Here is a 26,862-nt window from a genome sequence, read left to right on the forward strand (position 1 = left end):
AGCTGAAGGCTCTGTGCCTCAATGCGAGGAGTATTCGTAATAAGGTGGATGCATTAACTGCGCAGGCAGCTATTAACGATTATGATATAATTGGGATTACAGAGACATGGCTCTAGGGTGAGCAAGGCTGGGAACTCAACATCCAGGGGTATTCAACATTCAGGAAGGATAGACAGAAAGGAAAAGGAGGTAGGGTAGCGTTGCTGGTTAAAGAGGAAATTAACTCAAGAGTAAGAAAGGACATTAGCTTGGATAATGTGAAATCTGTATGGGTAGAGCTGCGGAATACCAAAGGGCAGAAAACGCGAGTGGGAGTTGTGTACAGACCACCAAACAGTAGTAGTGAGGTTGGGGATGGCATCAAACAAGAAATTAGGGATGCGTGCAATAAAGGTACAGCAGTTATCATGGGTGACTTTAATCTACATATGGATTGGGTTCACCAAGCTGGTAGCAATGGTGGAGGAGGATTTCCTGGAGTGTATTAGGGATGGCTTTCTAGACCAATGTGTCGAGGAACCAACTAGAGAGCTGGCCATTCTAGACTGGGTGTTGTGTAATGAGGGAGGACTAATTAGCAAACTTGTTGTGCGAGGCTCCCTGGGGAAGAGTGACCATAATATGGTAGAATTCTTATTAAGATGGAGAATGACACAGTTAATTCAGAGACTAGGGAACTGAACTTAAGGAAAGGTAACTTCGATGGTATGAGACGTGAATTGGCTAGGATAGACTGGCAAATGATACTTAAAGGGTTGACAATGGCTAGGCAATGGCAGACATTTATAGATTACCTAGATGAACTTCAACAATTGTACATCCCTGTCTGGAGTAAAAATAAAAAGGGGAAGGTGGCTCAACCATGGCTAACAAGGGAAATTAGGGTTGGTGTTAAATCCAAGGAAGAGGCATATAAATTGGTCAGAAAAAACAGCAAACCTGAGGTACTGGGAGAAATTTAGAATTCAGCAGAGGAGGACAAAGGGTTTAATTAGGAGGGGGAAAATAAAGTATGAGAGGAAGCTTGCAAGGAACATAAAAACTGACTGAAAAAGCTTCTATAGATATGTGAAGAGAAAAAGATTAGTGAAGACCAACGTAGGTCCTTTGCAGATAGAATCAGGTGAATTTATAATGGGGAACAAAAAAATGGCAGACCAACTGAACAAATACTTTGAATCTGTCTTCACTAAGGAAGACACAAATAACCCTCCGGAAATACGAGGGGCTCGAGGGGCTAGCGAAAAGAAGGAACTGAAGGAAATCCTTATTAGTCAGGAAATTGTGTTAGGGAAATTGATGGGATTGAAAGCTGATAAATCCCCAGGGCCTGATAGTCTGCATCCCAGAGTACTTCAGGAAGTGGCCCTAGAAATAGTGGATGCATTGGTGATAATTTTCCAACATTCTATTGACTCTGGATCAGTTCCTATGGATTGGAGGGTAGCTAATGTAACACCACTTTTTAAAAAAGGAGGGAGAGAAAACAGGGAATTATAGACCGGTTAGCCTGACATCAGTGGTGGGGAAAATGTCGGAATCAATTATTAAAGATGAAATAGCAGCGCATTTAGAAAGCAGTGACAGGATCGGTACAAGTCAGCATGGATTTATGAAAGGGAAATCATGCTTATCAAGTCTTCTAGAATTTTTTTGAGGATGTAACTAGTAGAGTGCACAAGGGAGAACCAGTAAATGTGGTGCATTTGGACTTTCAAAAGGCTTTTGACAAGGTCCCACACGAGATTAGTGTGCAAAATTAAAGCACATGGTATTGGGGGTAATGTATTGACGTGGATAGAGAACTGGTTGGCAGACAGGAAGCAGAGAGTCGAAATAAATGGGTCCTTTTCAGAATGGAGTGACCAGTGGGATGCCGCAGGGTTCAGTGCTGGGACCCCAGCTATTTACAATATAGATGAAGGAATTGAATGTAATATCTCCAAGTTTGCAGATGATACTAAGCTGGGTAGCAGTGTGAGCTGTGAGGAGCATGCTAAGAGACTGCAGGGTGACTTGGACAGATTAGGTGAGTCGGCAAATGCATGGCAGAGGCAGTATAATGTGGATAAATGTGAGGTTATCCACTTTGGTGGCAAAAACAGGGAGACAGAATATTTTCTGAATGGTGACAGATTAGGAAAAGGGGAGGTGCAACGAGACCTGGGTGTCATGGTACATCAGTCATTGAAGTTTGGCATGCAGGTACAACAGGCGGTGAAGGCGGCAAATGGCATGTTGGCCTTAATAGCTAGAGGATTTGAGTATAGGAGCAGGGAGGTCTTACTGCGGTTGTACAGAGCCTTGGTGAGGCCACACCTGGAATATTGTGTTTAGTTTTGGTCCCCTAATCTGAGGAAGGACGTTCTTACTATTGAGGGAGTGCAGTGAAGGTTCACCAGATTGATTCCTGGGATGGCAGGACTGACATATGAGGAGAGACTGGATCAACTGGGCTTGTATCCACTGGAGTTTAGAAGAAGGAGAGGGGATCTCATAGAGACATAAAATTCTGACGGGATTGGACAGGTTAGAGGCAGGAAGAATGTTCCCGTTGCTGGGGAGTACCAGAACCAGGGGTCACAGTCTAAGAATAAGGGCTAAGCCATTTAGGAACGAGGTGAGGAGAAACTTCTTCACTCAGCGAGTTGTTAACCTGTGGAATTCTCTACCGCAGAATGTTGTTGAGGCCAGTTTGTTAGATATATTCAAAAGGGAGTTAGATATGGCCCTTTCGGCCAAAGGGATCAAGGGGTATGGAGAGAAAGCAGGAAAGGGGTACTGAGGTTGAATGATCAGCCATGATCTTATTGGATGGTGGTGCAGGCTCGAAGGGCTGAATGGCCTGCTCCTGCACCTAATTTCTATGTTTCGATGTTTCTATCACGTAACAGAGCATGCGCTTAAATAACCAGTTGTTAGAAGTTTAGTTCATAGCTAGAATCATAACGCAATCTGATACTGGTCCAATTAAATATTATACAAGTAGATTATCCATGACATTGCCCGCGATCTGTTAATGAATACAAGTTGTTTTCATATACAAGATGACGACAGAATTGGGAAAGACTTCAGAAACTTCCTCAGACGCTTTAGCCATCTAGTGGCTAAAGCTTGCAACTACATCATGCTCGTTGGAACAGCAAAACTGAATGGGAAATGTTAACATAGCTATTTACAATAGTAAATTGTTAAGACAAAAAAATTGTAACCTCAAGGTATGTGGATAGGAAGTACACATCTTAGGCAAGATTTTTCGTATTATACTGTTCAATCTCTCGTAGTTTTGCACACAGGAAGTGAAGACCCTCAGGTTGTTGCTGTTTTCATATTTTCGCATTATTACTTTGGAGAAAGGTGTGAAGTAGTGGTAGGATTCACAGGCCAATTAACAGTCTGACAGGTGTTAGAAGCTAAAGATGCCTAAAAATGTATAAAACTGATTCGAATGCTGTGTTTTAAATCGTTGTTTTGAACTGGAGCCCAAGTGTATCCTGAGACTGGCATTAGATGCTTAGAAATGCAAATTAGCTGTGGTTTTCCAAGTTAAAGCTTCAGTTTGTTTATGTATCTTTAAGACAATTTGTATAGAAAGAAGGAAGTTTGTAGGAATTAACGTAAACACAGGCAGTTTGCTATGTCTTAAAGATGTTAACGACCGTTTCGAGTGATAAGCTCTGATTTGGCTTCATAAGTTCAAAGGGTATAGAGGTTTTGTATTGATTGTACCCGAGAGAATAGGGACAGAGAGAGAGTAAAGGAATTCCACAGAAAAGCGTCTTCGAGAAGGTATAAACGATGACGTGGCCAAAATCGTAAGACATCTTCAGGGTGGCTTCTTGAAACAAGAATCAAGACAAAGAACTAGAAGTCTTATTGGATATTAAGTTTTATGGGGAACCTCCATAGGTCAAAATGTCTTGTCAATATTCAGGTTCAGGCCCAACTGTAAAAATAGTTTAAAAGTGACCTCCCGGAAGCTTGTACTCACAGATGGAAGAGAGCGAGGAAGAAGGGAGAGAAAGAGAGAGACAGAGACAGAATTGCTCATATGTGTCAACCATCTGGCCAATCGAATCGATTTCAACTATTGTTACGGTCGTATGTTTTGTTTTTACTGTATAACTAATGTGTTACATTCCATCTTAAACTCTGATTAAACACAATATAGCCACCATATTGGTTTGCACTCGAACCTCATTATTTAAAGTGACCAGAGATAATCGTAAAGAGGTTATTTCTAACACAGGCCACAACCATCTTCATACCAGCTGATAGGGTGGTTAGTTCTATATGGTGGGAGGATTTTATGAGCTCCCACAACCCATTCAATGGGGGGGGGGGGGGGGGGGGAGGCTTCGCAGGATGCGAGTATCCCGTTGGATGTTAACCCACAACTCAGAGCCGAAGCTCCGGTCTCCACATGCTGCGACTGTCTGGTGCAGAGTTCCCACTCTGCACCTTCTGACTCAGAGGCGAAAATGCTGCAACTAAGTCCAAGGCACCTCCCAGTTCTCAGGTGAAGCAGAGCAAGAGGGCAGATGTAATTCTGTTATTATTTTAAAGTCATACATTCTATCCTTATTTTTATATAATTTGATTTTCTATTAATATTTATAATTATGTAATGAAACTTACAGCAATTTGGGAAGCAGAAAAATAGAATCGGTTGGAGTATTTGAGTTTCTCTGTAATATGGCCTGAGGAGCTGGGAGATGCAAAACTGAGGTGGTGCAGTGCTATCACTGGTGGGAGTGTGTAATTACAGTGTGACAAGTTGACATAGATCATTCCCATTATAAATGTGAACATTAAAATTTATCATGGGAAAAAGCCGAGACAAAAGCATTCTAAAAATGTGACAACAGAAAGTGCATGCAGCCATACGATTTAAAAAAAATTATATAATGATGAAATATATTTTCACAAAAATTAAATTTTTAGTTCACAATTTCAAAAGGCAGTTACAGAATTATTACAACTCTAGTGATGACTAAATGCGTCTAAACAAACAATGCATGTAACCTCACTGCATTTGTCCACAGCACCTGACGAGGAGCTAACCTGAGGTAATGACAATGCTGTGCATATAAATGTGTTAAAGTGACACACGGTGGGATTTAACAGGTAAACATTAACAGATCAGACAGGAATTGTAATGAAAACTGTAACTGAAAGCAACTGATGCAAAATGATTAATCGTAATAAAGACTGATAATCAGCACAAATGTCTGCAGTGCATATAAACATCTGACTGCACACAAGTATGAATAATGCCATGTATTAGTCATTCTGGATTTGATACTAATGCAATTAAACTATATTGCATGACTTGTCACTATGAGAAAAATAATGTTAAAAAAGTAAGACCGATTGTCACCAAAATCATTGTCATATCAGTGTCAGCTGTGGCTCAGTGGGTAGCATACTCGCCTCTGAGTCAAAAGGTTGTGGGGTCAAATCCTGCTCCAAAGACCCAAGCACATAAATCGAGGCTGACACTCCAGTGCAGTGCTGCACTGTGAGGTGCTGCCTTTCGGATGAGATGTTAAATCATCTCAGGTGAACGTAAAAGATTCCATGGCACTATTTCGAAGAAGAGCAGGGGAGTTATCCCCGGTGTCCTGGTCAATATCCCTCAATCAACATAACAAAAACAAATTATCTGGTCATTATCACATTGCTGTTTGTGGGAGTTGCTGTGCGCAAATTGGCTGCCACGTTTCCCACATTACAACAGTGACGACACTCCAAAAGTACTTCATTGGCAGTGAAGCGCTTTGAGACGTCCGGTGGTCGTGAAAGGCGCTATATAAATGTGAGTCTATCTTTTTCTTTTCTTTCCCCTTTAAAAGCAACGAAAAATGATCACTCCTAAACCCATTTATGAAGAAATTAGGCAAACAAACACATCTATAGAACTTAGTTACTGGCAATTACATAAAAGATAGTTTAACCTTTAAGAAGTGATTTTCCAGATAGTCCTTTCTACTCATCAATAATAATGTGTCCTTATGACAAAGCTGATTGCTAAATCTCACGTTGAAAATATCTGCATGCCTCAATGTGACAGTGATAATTAATTAATATAAAACCAGCCCTTTCTTCACATTCCAAGCATCTTGATGCATTGTACATTGCTGTGAAGGCTATTTAGGATTGGAATATGCTCTTACATAAACGTTACTGCACTTAGCAATGGAAAAAAAACATTTTGACTACAATAAATATATCCTGTGCCAAAGAACATATGTCTGCTTCCATCTTATATCTCAATGCACCAGTGCAGAATATTTTGTTAAAGATGTTGAACACGGCTAACAATTTTAAATGCCCAGTCATTGTATTGTAAATGTGCATGGCAACATCTGGCAAAAGATATATGTTTATGAAAGCAGTTTGTTTTATTGTAATTCTTCAATATGATGAAATCAGCTAGCTGGCGTTCTCAAGGGCAAAACTATGCTGCAGTTAAGTGCTAAATGTAAACGGGCTGACATGCATCGGCCTTTTAAAATCGCTGCAAGTTTGTTCAATCACACATCTCTGTTTGCATGACAACAGCTATTCAGCAGTGAGATCTGTTCCAAAAGAGTTACTGATGTTTGTATATCTTCTTTAATTAAAAGGAACGGTGCTTTAGAAAACTGCAGCCGAGGTTAAAGGGCAGGTTCATGCATTCCCATGTTACCAGTGATTACGCACCTGCTCAAGGGAGATGGAGATCGGCCTGCTGAAGACTATCCATTCTACAATTTCACTGCACGGTGGTGTTGTCAGGGAGCCAGAGTATCTGTAATAGCTCCCAAGTGAGGCTGGCAGTAAACTTCCCAGTACAAAGGGATCCAGAAAAGTTTCTTTTTCTGCAGGAAAAAATGAATACTAATGAAGAGAGTAAATAGTTATAGATTGTTATATTATAACATGTGCAAAGCAGACGTGTTGATAATAAAGGCACCCATTTGTATTGTATTTTTGTTTTGCAGTGAAAATTGAATTTATATTGTCAACCCTTCATCTTGAAGATGTCATTGGTGCAATTCTACACCACATCTATTCAAATTCAAAGCCAAAGTTTGAAGGGAGGAAGGGGGAGAGAGTAATTGGATGACAATGTTATCATACTATGCTGTGAATGACATTTTAGAGCAATGTCTTATTTATATGGTCTGTAAACGAGTTATTCAATTCCTAATGCGCTCCAATTTACAATTGACAGGTTATACAACACAGACTGCCCCTGAAGCAGAATTTCCTGAATCTGTGATCATTGAGGTCTGCAAAATCTGATTTATTTGTCTCTAGAAAGCAGTACAAATCGGCTCTCATACACTTGCTCATGGCAGGCTCTGCAACAGGATTAGCACTGGCCTATGGGCAGGCTATGTTACTATCTTCTTGGTTAAGCAATGGACTGAGGTGCAGTAAGATCTTAAAGACAGATGGAATAAAAAGACAACAAGTTGCATTTATACAGCATCTTGAATGTACTAAGGTGCTTCACAGGAGCGTAATCTGACAAAAATTGACATCGAGTCAAAGAAGGAGACATTGGGATAGGTTTTAAGCAGCCTTCTGAAGGAGGAGAGAGAGGCGGACAGGCAAAGAGATTTGGGGAAGGAAATTCCAGAGCTTCGGGCCTAGACGGCTGAAGGTACTGCCGCCAATGCTGGGGCGAAGGAAGTGCGGTCTGCACAAGGCAGAGTTGGAGGAATGCAGAGATTTCGGAGGGTTGTAGGACTGAAGGAGGTTACTGAGATAGGGTGGGGCGAAGCCATGGTGAAAAATGTCAAACGAGTTAGTGGAAAGCAACACGATAGCAGGTTGCCTCACTCTCAGATTTTCTTTTCTTCAAAGTTCCAAACTTAAATCAGAAGGATTAAGCAGAGTGAGCAATCACCCTCAGGTTTAAAGTACTACCTCTCAAGTTTCAGTTATTTGAAGTGAAACTAACACATTTCATTTAAAATGTAATCCATGTATTTAAATGGATTTTTGATCTGTATTAATCCTTCTGATCCCACCCATGCCATTTCCCTGATATTAAGAGTTCCCTATAAATAAGTCAGGAAGCTACATCATTAGTGGAACATTCTTCAATCTCACCTGGAAAGTGGTTCCTCAATCAACTTTATACAATAGGATTTTTGTATTCCACAAGAATTTTCCACCTGCCAGTAGAATACCCTTAAAGTGCGACATCCCCACCGACACCTGGGAGTCCCTGGCCAAAGACTGCCTTAAGTGGAGGAAGTGCATCCGGGAGGGTGCCGAGCACCTCGAGTCGCGTCGCCGAGAACATGCAGAAATCAAGCGCAGGCAACGGAAGAAGAGCGCGGAAAACCAGACCCCCCACCCATCCTTTCCTTCAACCACTATCTGTCCCACCTGTGACAGAGACTGTGGTTCTCATATTGGACTGTGGTTCTCATATTGGACTGTACAGCCACCGAAGAACTCATGCTAAGAATGGAAGCAAGTCTTCCTCGATTCCGAGGGACTGCCTATGATGATGACCCTTAACAGAAACCACAGCTTTTCCTGCTGCATTGTATAAAGGCTTCAAAGTCACAGATCGAACAAAAATATTGCCCAGGAACAAAAAGATGGGAGTTGGAAAGCATCCCCAAAGCCAATGTTTTTTCTATCAGATAACATGGCATGAATGATTCAAACTTAGGTAGCAAATTTCAGTTTGACTAAAGGCCTGATTTTAACATGGAGCGGGAATTGGGCAGGCAGGGAGTAAGGTGAGCGCCAAATGCCCCTCACCTCGGCACTATGAGGTTGGGGCGATTTTAACTCCCAGGCTTAATCTGCATGTCCCTGGCGAATTGTCCACACAAAACCGGTGGAAGCGACAATTGGCCAAGTAGAATCTTGGGCAGCAGGAGACCATTGGTTGAGTCTGAAGGAATGGTCGCTGGCATTGGGTAAGTTATGGGGAGGGGTTTTTGGAGGTTTTGTGATCGGGAAGTTGGGTAGCCTGGGATGGGGGGGAAAGAATTTTCCCTTTTGGGGCCCAGAGAAGCATTCCTGCTTCTCCTAGCCTCACATTAAAGCAAAAAAAGTTTTAAAACTTAGCTGTCTGGGTCTCTACTGGCCCCGGCTCCTCTTCCCACTGTGTTCACTTCATGGTAAAGCCACATCGGTTTCCCCACTTAAGCCAGCAGTTAAAATTGCAGTCAGGGTCAAATGATGTCATTGGATCCCAATCTGCATATTTAAGAAGGACCACAATGGCTTCAGACAGGTATCCTTGCCACCTGCTCAGAAGAACGAATCGAGCATTTGGTAGGTAAGTCATCCGGATCATTTTAACTGGCTGCGCTCCCAATTTGTATCGGGTAGCTAAGGTTAAGATCACCCTTAAGATTCCATTTTAAATTTATATTTTCCTTCTGATTACAATAAAATGGTAAGGATAGGTACATTGGAGACTGGAAACATTTTGTTGCTGGGCACTCAGCCGTGTTTCACTGCCACATGCATTGCAAAGGACCCGCTATTCAGCCTTAAGGATGTGCATTTACCGCAACCTTATAAAAGCACCTCCTATTGCACAGGTGTGGCAATAGCTTTATGCTCTCTCTGCATGAAATTGGCATTTTCATACCAACTTCTTCACTCCTAGCAACAGCAGGCAGCCGGTTAAAATCTGCCTCAAAGTTTTGGTTTGTCAATTTGCAAAGACAAATTCAGAGGATAAATAAAAATGAATATCCTTCCTAACTTGATCCACCTTTGCTCGCAAGCTCCCTCCAACAGCTTAAAAGATGAAGTGGTCTATGTAACAGACGTTTCGCTGATCAGCAATGGTAATTCACAATCCAAAATGATTAGTCTCTCTCTATGAAGATGGGATGTTCTCCTGCTGCATATCACAGCTAAGAACTGCCATAAAGAACCCAATTTGGTTCATCTATCAGTGAAAGATAGAATTCAAGCATAATTTGTAGTTGGAGCTTGGGGATAAGGAAGAGAAAAAAGATGTGTTGCAAAGGTTGCAAGTCCAGTGCTGCATTGATACAGGCAAGAGACTCATTTCCCAAAGACAAAATCTATCCAAACTCAAAGTGAATTCCCACTTTCTGGAAAGCTAAACTAAATGCTATCCACGTAACGAAGATAAGTTAGCTATAGACATACATGTACGGATGGACTGGGATATTGAAACAACCAGTCCCTAAAATAATTAAAAATCTATTCCATGGTGGACTAGAATTGTAAAAAATTTATGTAACCAGTCTTCAATACAAAAACATCAATAGTACTGCATGCTAATCCCCATGCTGACCTAACATAACTAATTATATATTCTTCAGCTGACAATGTAAACAACATCATCAACCATTCTTCAATGTGGATTGTGTTTTCAGCTTACAAAGCAGTTTTTTGTCTTGAAATACAATAAAGACATGAATTAAAAGAGATAATTTATTTCTCCAAAATAAAACAAAGAGGCTATTATCTTGTTTTAATCTATTAAAATAGTAATTGTATTGCATATTTTATGTACAGTGACCCTGTGTTCCTTAAAGTAGAAGCGGCAGCTCCTAAAAGAGGTTTAATATTACAATTCAGGACAAACAGAATTGTTCTAATACCAACTTCATCCACACGATATGCAACTTTATTGGTTTTTAATGATTAAATTCTTATTGTACATGAACATTAGGTTCAAAGTAATTCAAATCAAAGAGATAAATGATGTATTATTCCAATTGCACAAGCAAAGTTTCTAGTTTCAGGTCCATCACAGACTATTAATACTGATTTTCTGGAAGAATAAATCTATTAAAATAATCATTGTCTGTATAGTGTACGATAGATTCTCTCATATGATGTCATGGATGCATTGAGTCATATACATTGCACGTTCACACACACACAACACAGACAACACACAGACAATACACACACACACACAACACAGACAACACACAGACAATACACACACACAAACACAGACAACACACAGACAATACACACACACACACAACACAGACAACACACAGACAATACACACACACACACAACACAAACACACAGACAATACACACACACACAACACAGACAATACACAGACAATACACACACACACAACAAACACAGACAATACACACACACACAACACAGACAACACACAGACAATACACACACACACACAACACAGACAATACACACACACACAACAGACAACACATAGACAATACACACACACACACCACAAACAACACACAGACAATACACACACACACAACAGACAACACACAGACAATACACACACACACAACACAGACAACACACAGACAATACACACACACACACACAGACAGACAACACACAGACAATACACACACACACACACACACACACAACAGACAACACACAGACAATACACACACACACAACAGACAACACACAGACAATACACACACACACACAACACAGACAACACACACACACACACAACACAGACAACACACAGACAATACACACACACACACAACACAGACAATACACACACACACACACAGACAGACAACACACTCTCTAGCAGGGATCTCGGCACAGTGATCAGGGACAGAAACACTCGGCAATTCTTCCCCTCACGAGTGTTTTCTAATTCCACTCTTACAGGTCAATAAAATGGACAACAATCCCGAGCCTTTTGTTAACCATATCATTTGTATGACTTCAATAATATAAAATACCGAATTGCAATTGAGTGTTCATTTTGAATACATCACATCAGATATTTGAAAAAACGCTTGTGCAAATTGTGGTTAGGTGAAAAGTCATCCAAACATAACATGTTTTAGGGAATCATCAAAGTGATGTGTGAAAGCTGCAAAGATGATGGAACAAACGACCAGTGGCATCAAACAAAAACAAAGTGTGTGTAGAAGATACATGATACCAATCAATGATAAAGCACCTACTTGGGCATTTCAACAATCCTTAGAGACTAACGCGACAGAAGTTATCTGTAAAGACATAACATCTGGTGAATACTGTCTTGAAAATTCTTTTCAAACAGTAACTATGTCAAATATATAAAACAGAAGGTTCTGAACTGTATGCACAGGCAGCTGGAGCTGAGGGAGATTGTGAATATATTTTGACACATGGTTTTCCATCTGTCCGAAATCTCACTGTGCAAAAATGTTTTGTATGAACCTGACACAGAGGAACTTGTTTAGATTTCTCAGTTATAAAGATTTTCTGAAGTACAAATTATGGAGAAAGGATTCGGACATACTAAATAAAATTTAACACTGGGTCAATACTGTATGAACAATTCAAAATCACCAAAAATATAAACATTAAATACGACTGGAAAAGACTGGAGGCATTATAAAACAACAACATAATCAAACACTTAAGATACAAGTGTTTTATGGATGTTCTACTGACTAACATTTATCCCTCAATCAACACCTCCAAATGCATCTAATTTCTGTGGGATCTTTCTGCACTCATATTGGCTGCCACGCCTGCCTACAAAACAACATTGACTCCCCTTCAAATGCATTCCGTCGGCTCTGAAGCACGTTGGGATGTGCTGAGGACGTGAAAAGCGCTATATAAAAGCAAGTACTTAAAAAAAATATTCTCAAAGGTATACCATGACCGTTACTTCAGCCTACATTTTTTGATAATAGAGTAGAGCTTCTCATAACATAGCCGTTGGGGACCATGTAAATTACATTACAGCAGGGCTCTGTTATATTGTTTCTCCCTCAATAAGGAAACCATAAATAATTTCTGCTGTTTCAGAGTTCATAGTATCCTAAACTGCTTCAATATTGTTTCCCTGCTGTATTGGTGCCAGGGGCTCCTGACATGCATCCAGTGACAGCTCTGAAGTAAACCTGCTGGATTTGCTAAAACTGGAAGTCTGTGTGTTGAGGGCAAGTGGCACTAACGTGACGAAAAACCCAATGCAGAAGCAGCTTTAGACTGCGGTTCTAAAATGCAGGAATTTCAATATGCACAGTTTCTTTATTTATCACTGGGAGTTGTGATTTGCCAAAATCTTACTTGTGTTCAGCACTGCCCTCAAACCCTTTGACATAAAATTAATATAATTCACTTCAGTATAAGGCGATTAAACACATCCCTGTCGTACAACACTTTACAGAAATAAACATCAAAGGATTGAATTTCCACGAGAGTTCTTTTGATTGTCTGCAGCATTTGGCCGAAAATCCGCAGATATCCTGAAGTAAGAACGTTGTTCCTCCTAGGTTTCAAACAGAACTTCTACCGAAGTTATCGCAGATCTTTGGGAGAACCCTCATGGAAATTCAACCCCTGCATATTTTATTTGCACTGGTTGTTGCATCAGGCAGTGCTACAATATTAATTTACCATATTTGTGAATGGCTAGATTGTAAGAGGAATTGGTGCCGGTGGAAGGGGGGGTGAGAAGGGGCGAAGGAAGTGTGGTACAAAACAGTCCAGAATAACTATAGGAGGAATAGTAGAGTGCAAATAATTTGAACACCAGAACGAACTAGAAAATGGCAGTAGTTCAGTGAAAACTTAATGCCGTGGTCCACTAAAACGATTTGCTGTGTACACTAAGATAATATAAAAAATACCAAGTAAATAAGGGTCAAAATTGCCCCTTTTTGCGACGCCTGTAAATGCTTCTGGGGGCCGCTAACAGGGCACGAAACACCTTTCGCCCGGTAGGGGTGGCAGCACTACCGACTCCCACAAAATTACATTGGCGGTTAGCGGAGGCACAGGAAGTCCTGCCCAGAGTGGGTTGCCACCCCCAATCGGGGCACTGGGAATTTCTCCCCCATAATGCTTATGAATTGAGACAATAGTTAGCCACAAGAAGCCAAACAGCAACTTGCATTTATATTGCCATTTTAACATAGAAAAATGTCCCAAGGTGCTTCACAATGACGCCACCGTCATGCACGGCGACCCCATAGCGCCGCACAGCGACCCATTTTCGCCCCACAGCAGATAGTGCCCTGCGCCACGCGAGGATGCCACAAGCAATGTCAGCGCTAGCCTCGCGGGTCGTGAACTGGGCCGACATCCGCTCAGGGGTGGAAGTTAAAGGGAAGGTCGCCGTCTTACCTTTTCGCCTGACTCATTGGTCAGCCTGACGACATCCTCTGTTGTGTGGTCCGGGCCGCCATCGTGCAGCCCAGCACTCCGTTTTGGGTGCTGGCCGATGACCTTGGTAACACGTTGCACTGGTGGCCGAGTGGAGGCCATCAGAGGCCGGGCAGAGTGCGCAGTGGTCCTCCCCTTTAAGTGAAACGCTTCAGCACTACATGGAGCATCACTGCTGATCGCGCCTCAGTAGCCGCCGCTGGACCAATCCCGAGAGGAAGTGGCGTGCGCGGGATTGCGCTCCACTTCCTCTGAGGGGCGGTAAGGGCAATTTCCCGCCCGGAGCGGGACATCTGTGCCAGGCACAGGAAGACCCGCCCCAAACAGGTTACAGCCTCCAATCAGGACATTGGGGAATTTCTCTCACATAATGTTTATGAATTGAGATAATAGTTAGCCATAACAGGCCAAACAGCAATTTGCATTTATATTGCTGTTTTAACATAGACATTCTGAAAAGGGTGGGAGAACAGCCAGTTGTCGTGGTGCACATTGATACCAACGACATAGGTTAAAAAAAGGGATGAGGTCCTACGAGACGAATTTAAGGAGCTAGGAGCTAAATTAAAACGTAGGATCTCAAAAGTAGTAATCTCAGGATTGCTACCAGTGCCACGAGCTAGTCACAGTAGGAATCGCAGGATAGCGCAGATGAATACGTGGCTTGAGCAGTGGTGCAGCAGGGAGGGATTCAAATTCCTGGGGCATTGGATCCGGTTCTGGGGGAGGTGGGACCAATACAAACCGGACGGTCTGCACCTGGGCAGGAACGGAACCAATGTCCCAAGGGGAGCATTTGCTATTGCTGTTGGGGAAGAGTTAAATTAATATGGCAGGGGGATGGGAACCAATGCAGGGAGACAGAGGGAAACAAAATGGAGACAGAAGCAAAAGACAGAAAGGAGATGAGTAAAAGTGGAGGGCAGAGAAACCCAAGGCAAAAAACAAAAAGGGCCAATGTACAGCAAAATTCGAAAGGGTCAAAGTGTAATAAAAAGGCAAGCCTGAAAGCTTGGTGCCTCAAGGCGAGGAGTATTCGGAACCCAGGAGAGAGCTCTGAACTAGTTAGAGTGGGTGAGAGCGCAGATGAACAGAACCCCAAGAAAGAATGCAAAAGGCAGAATGCAACAGAGCAGAGTAGCACTGGGGTAAGTGTAAACCAGTGGGACAAAGAAGGGACAATATGTATGAATATAAAGGGGCTGCAGGAGGGGTCAAAACTAAAAATCATGATTTAAAAACTAGTATTAAAACACTTTACCTAAACGCATGCAGCATTCGAAATAAAGTAAATGAGTTGATGGCACAAATCATTACAAATGGGTATGATTTGGTGGCCATTACGGAAACGTGGTTGCAGGGTGGCCAAGACTGGGAATTAAACATACAGGGGTATCTGACAATTCGGAAGGATAGACAAGAAGGGAAAGGAGGTGGGGTAGCTCTGTTAATAAAGGATGATATCAGGGGAGTTGTGAGAAATGATATTGGTTCTAATGAACAAAATATTGAATCATTGTGGGTGGAGCTTAGAGATAGTAAGGGGGAAAAAGTCACTGGTGGGCGTAGTTTATAGGCCCCCAAATATTAACTTCACGGTGGGGCGGACAATAATCAAGGGAATAATAGAGGCATGTGAAAAAGGAATGGCAGTAATCATGGGGGATTTTAACCTACATATCGATTGGTCAAATCAAATCGTACGGGGTAGCCTTGAGGAGGAATTCATAGAATGCATACGGGATTGTTTCTTAGAACAGTATGTTACAGAACCTACAAGGGAGCAAGCTATCTTAGATCTGGTCCTGTGTAATGAGACAGGAATAATAAACGACCTCCTAGTAAAAGATCCTCTCGGAATGAGTGGTCACAGTATGGTTGAATTTGTAATACAGATTGAGGGTGAGGAAGTAGTGTCTCAAACGAGCATATTATGCTTAAACAAAGGGGACTACAGTGGGATGAGGGCAGAGTTAGCTAAAGTAGTATGGGAACACAGATTAAACGGTGGCACAATTGAGGAACAGTGGAGGACTTTTAAGGAGCTCTTTCACAGTGCTCAACAAAAATATATTCCAGTGAAAAAGAACGGCGGTAAGAGAAGGTATAACCAGCCGTGGATAACCAAGGAAATAAAGGAGAGTATCAAATTAAAAACCAATGCGTATAAGGTGGCCAAGGTTAGTGGGAAACTAGAAGATAGGGAAAATTTTAAACGACAGCAAAGAAACACTAAGAAAGCAATAAAGAAACGAAAGATAGATTACGAAAGTAAACTTGCGCAAAACATAAAAACAGATAGTAAAAGCTTTTACCGATATATAAAATGGAAGAGATTGACTAAAGTAAATGTTGGTCCCTTAGAAGATGAGAAGGGGGATTTAATAATGGGAAATGCGGAAATGGCTGAGACTTTAAACAATTATTTTGCTTCGGTCTTCACAGTGGAAGACACAAAAACCATGCCAAAAATTGCTGGTCACGGGAATGTGGGAAGGGAGGACCTTGAGACAATCAATGTCACTTGAGAGGTAATGCTGGACAGGCTAAAGGGACTCAAGGTAGACAAGTCCCCTGGTCCTGATGAAATGCATCCCAGGGTATTAAAAGAGATGGAGGAAGTTATAGCAGATGCATTCGTTATAATTTACCAAAATTCTCTGGATTCTGGGGAGGTACCAGCGGATTGGAAAGCAGCTAATGTAATGTCTCTGTTTAAAAAAGGGGGCAGACAAAAGGCAGGTAACTATAGGCCGGTTAGTTTAACATCTGGAGTGGGGAAAATGCTTGAAGCTGTCATTAAGGAAGAAATAGCAGGACACCTAGATAGGAATAGTGCAATCAAGCAGACGCAACATGGATTCATGAAGGGGAAATCATGTTTAACTAATTTACTGGAATTCTTTGAGGATAAGTGTGCGGGAAGTGTATCCGCCTCCAGCTCCTGACGGTCCATGTTGCGGAATTGGAGCTGAGGGTGGATTCACTCTGGAGCATCCACGATGCTGAGAATGACGTGAGTAGCACGTGTAGCGAGTTGGTCTTACCGCAGGAGAAGGGTCCACAGCCAGATAGGGAGGGAAGACCAGCAGGAAGAGTAGTGCAAGGAAGGTAGTGCAGGGGTCCCCTGTGGTCATCCCCCTGCAAAACAGATACACTGCTTTGAGTGCTGTTGGGGGGGATGACTCATCAGGGGAGGGCAGCAGCAGCCAAGTTCATGGCACCGTGGCTGGCTCTGTTGCACAGGAGGGCAGAAAAAAGAGTGGGGGAGCGATAGTGATAGGGGATTCAATGGTGAGGGGAATAGATAGGCGTTTCTGCGGCCGCAATCGAGACTCCAGGATGGTATGTTGCCTCCCTGGTGCAAGGGTCAAGGATGTCTCGGAGCGGGTGCAGGACATTCTAAAAAGGGAGGGAGAACAGCCAGTTGTCGTGGTGCACATTGGTACCAACGATATAGGTAAAAAAAGGGATGAGGTCCTACGAGACAAATTTAAGGAGCTAGGAGCTAAATTAAAAAGTAGGACCTCAAAAGTAGTAATCTCGGGATTGCTACCAGTGCCACGTGCTAGTCAGAGTAGGAATCGCAGGATAGCGCAGATGAACACGTGGCTTGAGCAGTGGTGCAGCAGGGAGGGATTCAAATTCCTGGGGCATTGGAACCGGTTCTGGGGGAGGTGGGACCAGGTGGGACCGGACGGTCTGCACTGGGCAGGACCGGAACCAATGTCCGAGGGGGAGTGTTTGCTAGTGCTGTTGGGAAGGAGTTAAACTAATATGGCAGGGGGATGGGAACCAATGCAGGGAGACAGAGGGAAACAAAAAGGAGGCAAAAGCAAAAGACAGAAAGGAGACGAGGAAAAGTGGAGGGCAGAGAAACCCAAGGCAAAGAACAAAAAGGGCCACTGTACAGCAAAATTCTAAAAGGACAAAGGGTGTTAAAAAAACAAGCCTGAAGGCTTTGTGTCTTAATGCAAGGAGTATCCGCAATAAAGTGGATGAATTAACTGTGCAAATAGATGTTAACAAATATGATGTGATTGGGATTACGGAGACTTGGCTCCAGGATGATCAGGGCTGGGAACTCAACATCCAGGGGTATTTAACATTCAGGAAGGATAGAATAAAAGGAAAAGGAGGTGGGGTAGCATTGCTGGTTAAGGAGGAGATTAATGCAATAGTTAGGAAAGACATTAGCTTGGATGATGTGGATTCTATATGGGTAGAGCTGCAGAACATCAAAGGGCAAAAAACGTTAGTGGGAGTTGTGTACAGACCTCCAAACAGTAGTAGTGATGTTGGGCAGGGCATCAAACAGGAAATTAGGGGTGCATGCAATAAAGTTGCAGCAGTTATAATGGGTGACTTTAATATGCACATAGATTGGGCTTGCCAAACTGGAAGCAATACGGTGGAGGAGGATTTCCTGGAGTGCATAAGGGATGGTTTTCCAGACCAATATGTCGAGGAACCAACTAGGGGGGAGGCCATCTTAGACTGGGTGTTGTGTAATGAGAGAGGATTAATTAGCAATCTCATTGTGCGAGGCCCCTTGGGGAAGAGTGACCATAATATGGTGGAATTCTACATTAGGATGGAGAATGAAACAGTTAATTTAGAGACCATGGTCCAGAACTTAAAGAAGGGTAACTTTGAAGGTATGAGGCGTGAATTGGCTAGGATAGATTGGCAAATGATACTTAAGGGGTTGCCTGTGGATGGGCAATGGCAGACATTTAGAGACCGCATGGATGAACTACAACAATTGTACATTCCTGTCTGCCTTAAAAATAAAAATGGGAAGGTGGCTCAACCGTGGCTATCAAGGGAAATCAGGGATAGTGTTAAAGCCAAGGAAGTGGCATACAAATTGACCAGAAATAGCAGTGAACCCGGGGACTGGGAGAAATTTAGAACTCAGCAGAGGAGGACAAAGGGTTTGATTAGGGCAGGGAAAATGGAGTACGAGAAGAAGCTTGCAGGGAACATTAAGGCGGATTGCCAAAGTTTCTATAGATATGTAAAGAGAAAAAGGTTAGTCAAGACAAACGGATGTCTCCTGCAGTCAGAATCAGGGGAAGTCATAACGGGGAACAAAGAAATGGCAGACCAATTGAACAAGTACTTTGGTTCGGTATTCACTAAGGAGGACACAAACAACCTTCCGGATATAAAAGGGGTCAGAGGGTCTAGTGAGGAGGAGGAACTGAGGGAAATCTTTATTCGTCGGGAAATTGTGTTGGGAAAATTGATGGGATTGAAGGCTGATAAATCCCCAGGGCCTGATGGACTGCATCCCAGAGTACTTAAGGAGGTGGCCTTGGAAATAGCGGATGCATTGACAGTCATTTTCCAACATTCTATTGACTCTGGATCAGTTCCTATGGAGTGGAGGGTAGCCAATGTAACCCCACTTTTTAAAAAAGGAGGGAGAGAAAACAGGGAATTATAGACCGGTCAGCCTGACCTCAGTAGTGGGTAAAATGATGGAATCAATTATTAAGGATGTCATAGCAGCGCACTTGGAAAAAGGTGACATGATAGGTCCAAGTCAGCATGGATTTGTGAAAGGGAAATCATGCTTGACAAATCTTCTGGAATTTTTTGAAGATGTTTCCAGTAAAGTGGACAAGGGAGAACCAATTGATGTGGTATATTTGGACTTTCAGAAGGCTTTCAACTAAGTCCCACACAAGAGATTAATGTGCAAAGTTAAAGCACATGGGATTGGGGATAGTGTGCTGACGTGGATTGAGAACTGGTTGTCATACAGGAAGCAAAGAGTAGGAGTAAATGGGTACTTTTCAGAATGGCAGGCAGTGACTAGTGGGGTACCGCAAGGTTCTGTGCTGGGGCCCCAGCTGTTTACATTGTACATTAATGATTTAGACGAGGGGATTAAATGTAGTATCTCCAAATTTGCGGATGACACTAAGTTGGGTGGCAGTGTGAGCTGCGAGGAGGATGCTATGAGGCTGCAGAGTGACTTGGATAGGTTAGGTGAGTGGGCAAATGCATGGCAGATGAAGTATAATGTGGATAAATGTGATGTTATCCACTTTGGTGGTAAAAACAGAGAGACAGACTATTATCTGAATGGTGACAGATTAGGAAAAGGGGAGGTGCAACGAGACCTGGGTGTCATGATACGTCAGTCATTGAAGGTTGGCATGCAGGTACAGCAGGCGGTTAAGAAAGCAAATGGCATGTTGGCCTTCATAGCGAGGGGATTTGAGTACAGGGGCAGGGAGGTGTTGCTACAGTTGTACAGGGCCTTGGTGAGGCCACACCTGGAGTATTGTGCACAGTTTTGGTCTCCTAACCTGAGGAAGGACATTCTTGCTATTGAGGGAGTGCAGCGAAGATTCACCAGTCTGATTCCCGAGATGGCAGGACTGACCTATCAAGAAAGACCGGATCAACTGGGCTTGTATTCACTGGAGTTCAGAAGAATGAGAGGGAACCTCATAGAAACATTTAAAATTCTGACGGGTTTAGACAGGTTAGATGCAGGAAGAATGTTCCCAATGTTGGGGAAGTCCAGAACCAGGGGTCATAGTCTAAGGATAAGGGGTAAGCCATTTAGGACCGAGATGAGGAGAAACTTCTTCACCCAGAGAGTGGTGAACCTGTGGAATTCTCTACCACAGAAAGTAGTTGAGGCCAATTCACTAAATATATTCGAAAGGGAGTTAGATGAAGTCCTTACTACTCGGGGGATCAAGGGGTATGGCGAGAAAGCAGGAAGCGGGTACTGAAGTTGCATGTTCAGCCATGAACTCATTGAATGGCGGTGCAGGCTAGAAGGGCTGAATGGCCTACTCCTGCACCTATTTTCTATCTTTCTATATAACGAGCATGGTGGACAGAGGTGGACCGATGGATGTGGTGTATTTAGATTTCCAAAAGGCATTCGATAAGGTGCCACACAAAAGGTTACTGCAGAAGATAAAGGTACGTGGAGTCAGAGGAAATGTCTTAGCATGGATCGAGAATTGGCTGGCTAACAGAAAGCAGAGAGTCGGGATAAATGGGTCCTTTTCGGGTTGGAAATCGGTGGTTAGTGGTGTGCCACAGGGATCCGTGCTGGGACCACAACTGTTTACAATATACATAGATGACCTGGAAGAGGGGACAGAGTGTAGTGTAACAAAATTTGCAGATGACACAAAGATTAGTGGGAAAGCGGGTTGTGTAGAGGACAGAGAGAGGTTGCAAAGAGATTTAGATAGGTTAAGCGAATGGGCTAAGGTTTGGCAGATGGAATACAATGTCGGAAAATGTGAGGTTATCCACCTTGGGAAAAAAAACAGTAAAAGGGAATATTATTTGAATGGGGAGAAATTACAACCTGGGGGTCCTTGTGCATGAATCCCAAAAAGTTCGTTTACAGGTGCAGCAGGTAATCAGGAAGGCGAATGGAATATTCGCCTTCATTGCGAGAGGGATGGAGTACAAAAGCAGGGAGGTACTGCTGCAACTGTACAGGTTATTGGTGAGGCCGCACCTGGAGTACTGCGTGCAGTTTTGGTCACCTTACTTGAGGAAGGATATACTAGCTTTAGAGCGGGTACAGAGACGATTCACTAGGCTGATTCCGGAGATGAGGGGGCTACCTTATGATTATAGATTGAGTAGACTGGGTCTTTACTCGTTGGAGTTCAGAAGGATGAGGGGTGATCTTATAGAAACATTTAAAATAATGAAAGGGATAGACAAGCTAGAGGCAGAGAGGTTGTTTCCACTGGTCGGGGAGACTAGAACTAGGGGGGCACAGCCTCAAAATACGGGGGAGCCAATTTAAAACCGAGTTGAGAAGGAATTTCTTCTCCCACAGGGTTGTGAATCTGTGGAATTCTCTGCTCAAGGAAGCAGTTGAAGCTAGCTCATTAAATGTATTCAAATCACAGAGAGATAGATTTTTAACCAATAAGGGAATTAAGGGTTATGGGGAGCGGGCGGGTAAGTGGAGCTGAGTCCACGGCCAGATCAGCCATGATCTTTTTGAATGGCAGAGCAGGCTCAAGGGGCTAGATGGCCTACTCCTGTTCCTAATTCTTATGTTCTTATGAAGTATATCCCAAGGTGCTTCACAGAGGCGTAATCAGAAATAAATGGACACCATTCCAAAGAAGGAGCTATTGGAAGGGCGGCCTAAAGCTTAGTCAAAGAGGTGAGTTTTATGAAGAGTCTTAAAAAGTTAAGGGAAGTTTAGGGCAGGAATTACAAAGTGTGGGGCCTAGGTGGATGAATGCTCGGCCACCAATGGTGGGGCAAATGGAGTGTGAGATGCACAAAAAGCCAGAGTTGGGGAAACAGAGAGTTTGGGATGGGTGGTTGTCGGGTAGAGAGATAGGCATGGGCAAGGCCACAGAGACAGGCACAGGCGAGGCCATGAATGGATTTAAACACAACGAGGAGTATTTTATTTTGAAGGCATTGGGAGCCAAATTAAGTCAGTAAGGATAGAAGTTATAGGTGAACAGGACTTGGTATAGGATAGGATACAGGCAGCAGAACTGTGGATGAGCTGAAGTTTACAGAGGGAAAAGGACAGGAAGCCAGTCAGGAGAATTTCTAGAATCGAATCTAGAAGTTACAAAGTCTTAAATGAGGGCTTCAGCAGCAGATGGGCTTAGAAGGGGAAGACGTGTACAATTTTGCATCTAGGGATTGAATCAGTGACTTTGGAGCAGTATAATAGTTTCTGCAAACAACATTCAGTGTCCAAAATCATGACTTGGCTTCCGGTGATGGCATAAATGCTCTCAAGTCACCGCTAATCCCTTGCCAGCATCTAATTCTTTGCAAGTAAAGGAAAAGCACTCCAAACAATGCAGTTCCTCACAGTTTGAATAAGATGGCTATTCCAGATACACCTACTCATTTAAATACTGCATTACTTATGAGAAAGAACACACTGCCATGGCTCATTTAAAAAAGGAGGCAGACAAAAAGCAAGCAACTATAGACCATTTAGCCTAACATCTGTCGTTGGGAAAATGCTGGAGTCCATTATTAAGGAAGCAGTAGCGGGACATTTGGAAAAGCATGATTCAATCAAGCAGAGGCAGCATGGTTTTATGAAAGGGAAATCATGTTTGACAAATTTGCTGGAGTTCTTTGAGGATGTAACGAGCAGGGTGGATAAGGGGGAACCAATGGATGTGGTGTATTTTGATTTGCAGAAGGCATTCGATAAGGTGCCACATAAAAGGTTACTGCACAAGATAAAAGTTCACGGGATTGGGGATGATATATGAGCATGGATAGAGGATTGGCTAACTAATAGAAAACAGAGAGCTGGGATAAATGGGTCATTTTCCGGATGGCAAACATTAACTAGTGGGGTGCCGCAGGGATCGGTCCTCAACTATTTACAATCTATATTAATGACTTGGATAAAGGGACCGAGTGTAATGCAACCAAGTTTGCTGATGATAGAAAGATGGGTGGGAAAAGCAAACTATGAGGAGGACACAAAAAATCTGCAAAAGATATAGATAGTCTGTGTGAGTGGGCAAATATTTGGCAGATGGAGTATAATGTGGGAAAATGTGAGATTATCCACTTTGGCAGAAAAAATAGAAAAGCAAATTATAATTTAAATGGAGAAAAATTGAAAATTTTGCAGTACAGAGAGACCTGGGGGTCCTTGTGCATGAAACACAAAAAGTTAATATGCAGGTACAACAAGTAATCAGGAAGACACATGGAATGTTGGCCTTTATTGCAAGAGGGATAGAGTATAAAAGCAGAGAAGTCCTGCTACAACTGTACAGGGTATTGGTGAGGCCACACCTGGAGTACTACGTACAGTTTTGGTCTCCATATTTAAGGAAGGATATACTTGCATTGGAGGCTGTTCAGAGAAGGTTCACTTGGTTGATTCCGGAGATGAGGGGGTTGACTTACGAGGATAGGTTGAGTCGACTGGGCCTATACACATTGGAGTTCAGAAGAATGAGAGGTGATCTTATTAAAACGTATATGATGATGAGGGGGCTCAACAAGGTGGATGCAGAGAGGATATTTCCACTCATAGGGGAAACTAAAACTAGAGGACATACGGCTAGAACCTCCACTTTTGAGCTTATCGCCCAAAAATGGTCGTTATTTCCGGCGTGGGCGGTAAAAAAGGGTTTTCAGATCGCCGGCTTCTCGCCCATTCTTAAAACACCTTGTGTACATTTTTGAAAATGGGCGTTACCATGAGCGTTATCAATTGGACGGTGGCGTAAAATTTTTTTTGACCTTCTGCCGTTAAGTGTGGCCGTCCTTAGCAATGGTATGGCAATGCTCGATTCCCGCGATTCTGGAGGCCAAGGGTCACCATGACATGCACGGAAGAGGAGACAGAGAGAGAGGGAGCTCAGAGGGACTGAAGGCATGGCTGGGTGTGGTGTGGCTGTTTTGGGAGGAAGGAGGGAGGCTTTAGAGCTTCACAGCAAGTAGGCAAACAAAAAGTAGGTATTACCAGCCACATATTTGACCAAATTTGCCCCAGAATGGAGGAGGAGGAGGCATCACAGCACTCTATGGAGACTGACGCTGGAGAGAGCAGGGAGGTGGGAGAGGAGCACATTGGAGGGCACAAAAGAGCCAGGAGGATCTCGGACAAGGCAAATGACTCCCTCCTGCAGGAGGTCGAGTCACACTGGGGTGATTTGACACAGGGAGGGCGTGGAAAGCCCACCCCAAAGGCCTACTAGAGGATATGGACCGAGATAGCAGAGGTGGTCTTGTCGGCGACCAATGAGGTATGTGAGGGCAACCAATGCTGCAAACGATGGAATGACCTTGTGGGATCCGCAAGAGTAAGTATTACATTGATTTACATGTACTTATGTATTTATATAATTTGATTTGTAACAGTCATGAGTGACTATCAGCAGATGTGAGGTCTTGCATTTTTACCGGGAATGTTTTACTCAAAGCCTGCGGTCACAGTGCACATCTTTAGGTAAAGAATGATAATTATCATAATAATCATGATTACATCTGTCAGTTATGTGTTATATCAGTCTCTGTGACAGTTCCTAGCAATGATATCACGCAATGATCTCATGCCATGTTGTCCTGTTATCTTTTACAGAAGAAGCTATCGCCGATGAGGTCCGTGCAGAGGCGAACGGGTGGGGAGGCCACCAGTCCCCAGCGACGTCACAGAGAGAGAGGAGCGAGTGCTAGCACTCATGAAGAAGCACCCCCGGACAGCCATGGACGCATCTGCAGACCCTGAAGTGATGCCACGTGAGTAAAGCTTACACCATTGCGTGATGTAAAGTCAATAGATACCATACCCACTCATATCCGAACAATGATAAATGATTTCTAAAAGAAATAATGCTGGCCTAATGAAAATCGTGCAATGCACAATGTGTTGATGGTCATGAAATGTGATGTCTGTATGATTGTGAGAGCGGTGGTGCTTTTGTCGTGCATATGCTGTGTGTAGCGCTGGACTCACCTTGTCACTCTAGCACCCACTTCTCCTCTAACAACCTCATTTGTGTCTTGCAGTTCAGCCAGCAGCGCGGCCCCAGGCAAGATCACAGAGGCCAGAAGGTGGGGGCGCGGGGCAGGGAGTCGATGGGCGATCCTCCTACATCTGGTGCTGAGGAGCTCCGATTGTCGCCCGTCAATCCGCTGGGTCTGTTCTCGACGGATGAGAACGCGGACTTCGAAGAACCTGCATCGCCACGCTCTCGAACCCATTCCATCCCAAAGCCATCTGTTGGTCCTCCAGTCATTCCCGCCTCCACTCTGGAGGTATCGGCCCCAAGCACCTCTCCACAGGGCATCCCTTTTGTCTCCAGGATGCCACCGACCCCGCGGAGGTCTCGTGGACGCGGCTGGTCTGTTCCACGAGCGCGACATGACAGCGGAGAGATGGTACAGTTGTCCAGGAGGACTGCAGACATTGGTGACCAGCTCATCGAAGCTTTGGGGGGCATATCCTGACAGCTGGCCACCATGACCGAGTACATTCCGCGGATGGCGGAGGCCCTGGATGCGATAGCCAGGAACACTGCTGCCACAGGCCTCCCAGTGGTCCCCGAGCGCGGCACTCCACCCCTAGGTTCCGCACCACCGCTGCGAACGACAGATGAGAGCAAGGACCAAGGTCCTGCTTCTGCATCAGAGAACGTTGCCCCCTCGGCAGCCGCCCCCCCCCGATACCTGTGCAACGACCGCATCTGCCTTCATCCCCCCCCCCAATGAGGCACCACCTGAGGCGGTGGGGAGAAGGAGAGGGGAGAAGGAAAGTGAGGTGTATGTGCGCAGGTGATGGCTGTGTTTTCACTCCATCTGGGTGTATGCAATTTGTTGCAATGTATGGGGGCTGGGGACCACGCTCCTGCTTTGCCTTTGTATTCTGTGTTGCTGGACTTGTTGAACATGTGATTGATGTCAATGGTGGAAAAAGTGGGATGTGGGCGGGGGTTGGGTGTTCTTGGCTGTGATTATGATTTCGGACCAATGTTGGTAGTAAACTTTTGTTATTGAACATAACCTTGTTGCGCATTGTCTCAGATAGCTGGACCGTTACACTCTGGTGATTCCTTCCCATGAAAGGGTTAAATACAACTTTACATCAATCAATGTAAACTTTAACTAACTGGCATCAAGGTGATGGGCAACATTGATGTCTGAGCTGCACACACACAGCAGTGTGTCAGTGTTGTCACTCATCAACGCTCTTTCAGTCAAATC

The 26,862-nt window shown here is 43.6% G+C and overlaps 1 protein-coding gene across 1 annotated transcript in view; it reads right to left on the minus strand.

Moving 5' to 3' along the window:
• The window catches only part of LOC139276752 (receptor-type tyrosine-protein phosphatase gamma-like), an 824,375-nt gene that overhangs the window by 249,147 nt on the left and 548,366 nt on the right, over positions 1–26,862 (minus strand). The window contains exon 7 of the mRNA XM_070894762.1: positions 6,706–6,863. Within this exon, the coding sequence (XP_070750863.1) occupies positions 6,706–6,863 (158 nt within the window). The remainder of the gene's footprint in view (positions 1–6,705; positions 6,864–26,862) is intronic.

This window comes from Pristiophorus japonicus, chromosome 12 (assembly GCF_044704955.1).
Source record: "Pristiophorus japonicus isolate sPriJap1 chromosome 12, sPriJap1.hap1, whole genome shotgun sequence".
Classification (NCBI taxonomy): domain Eukaryota; kingdom Metazoa; phylum Chordata; class Chondrichthyes; family Pristiophoridae; genus Pristiophorus; species Pristiophorus japonicus.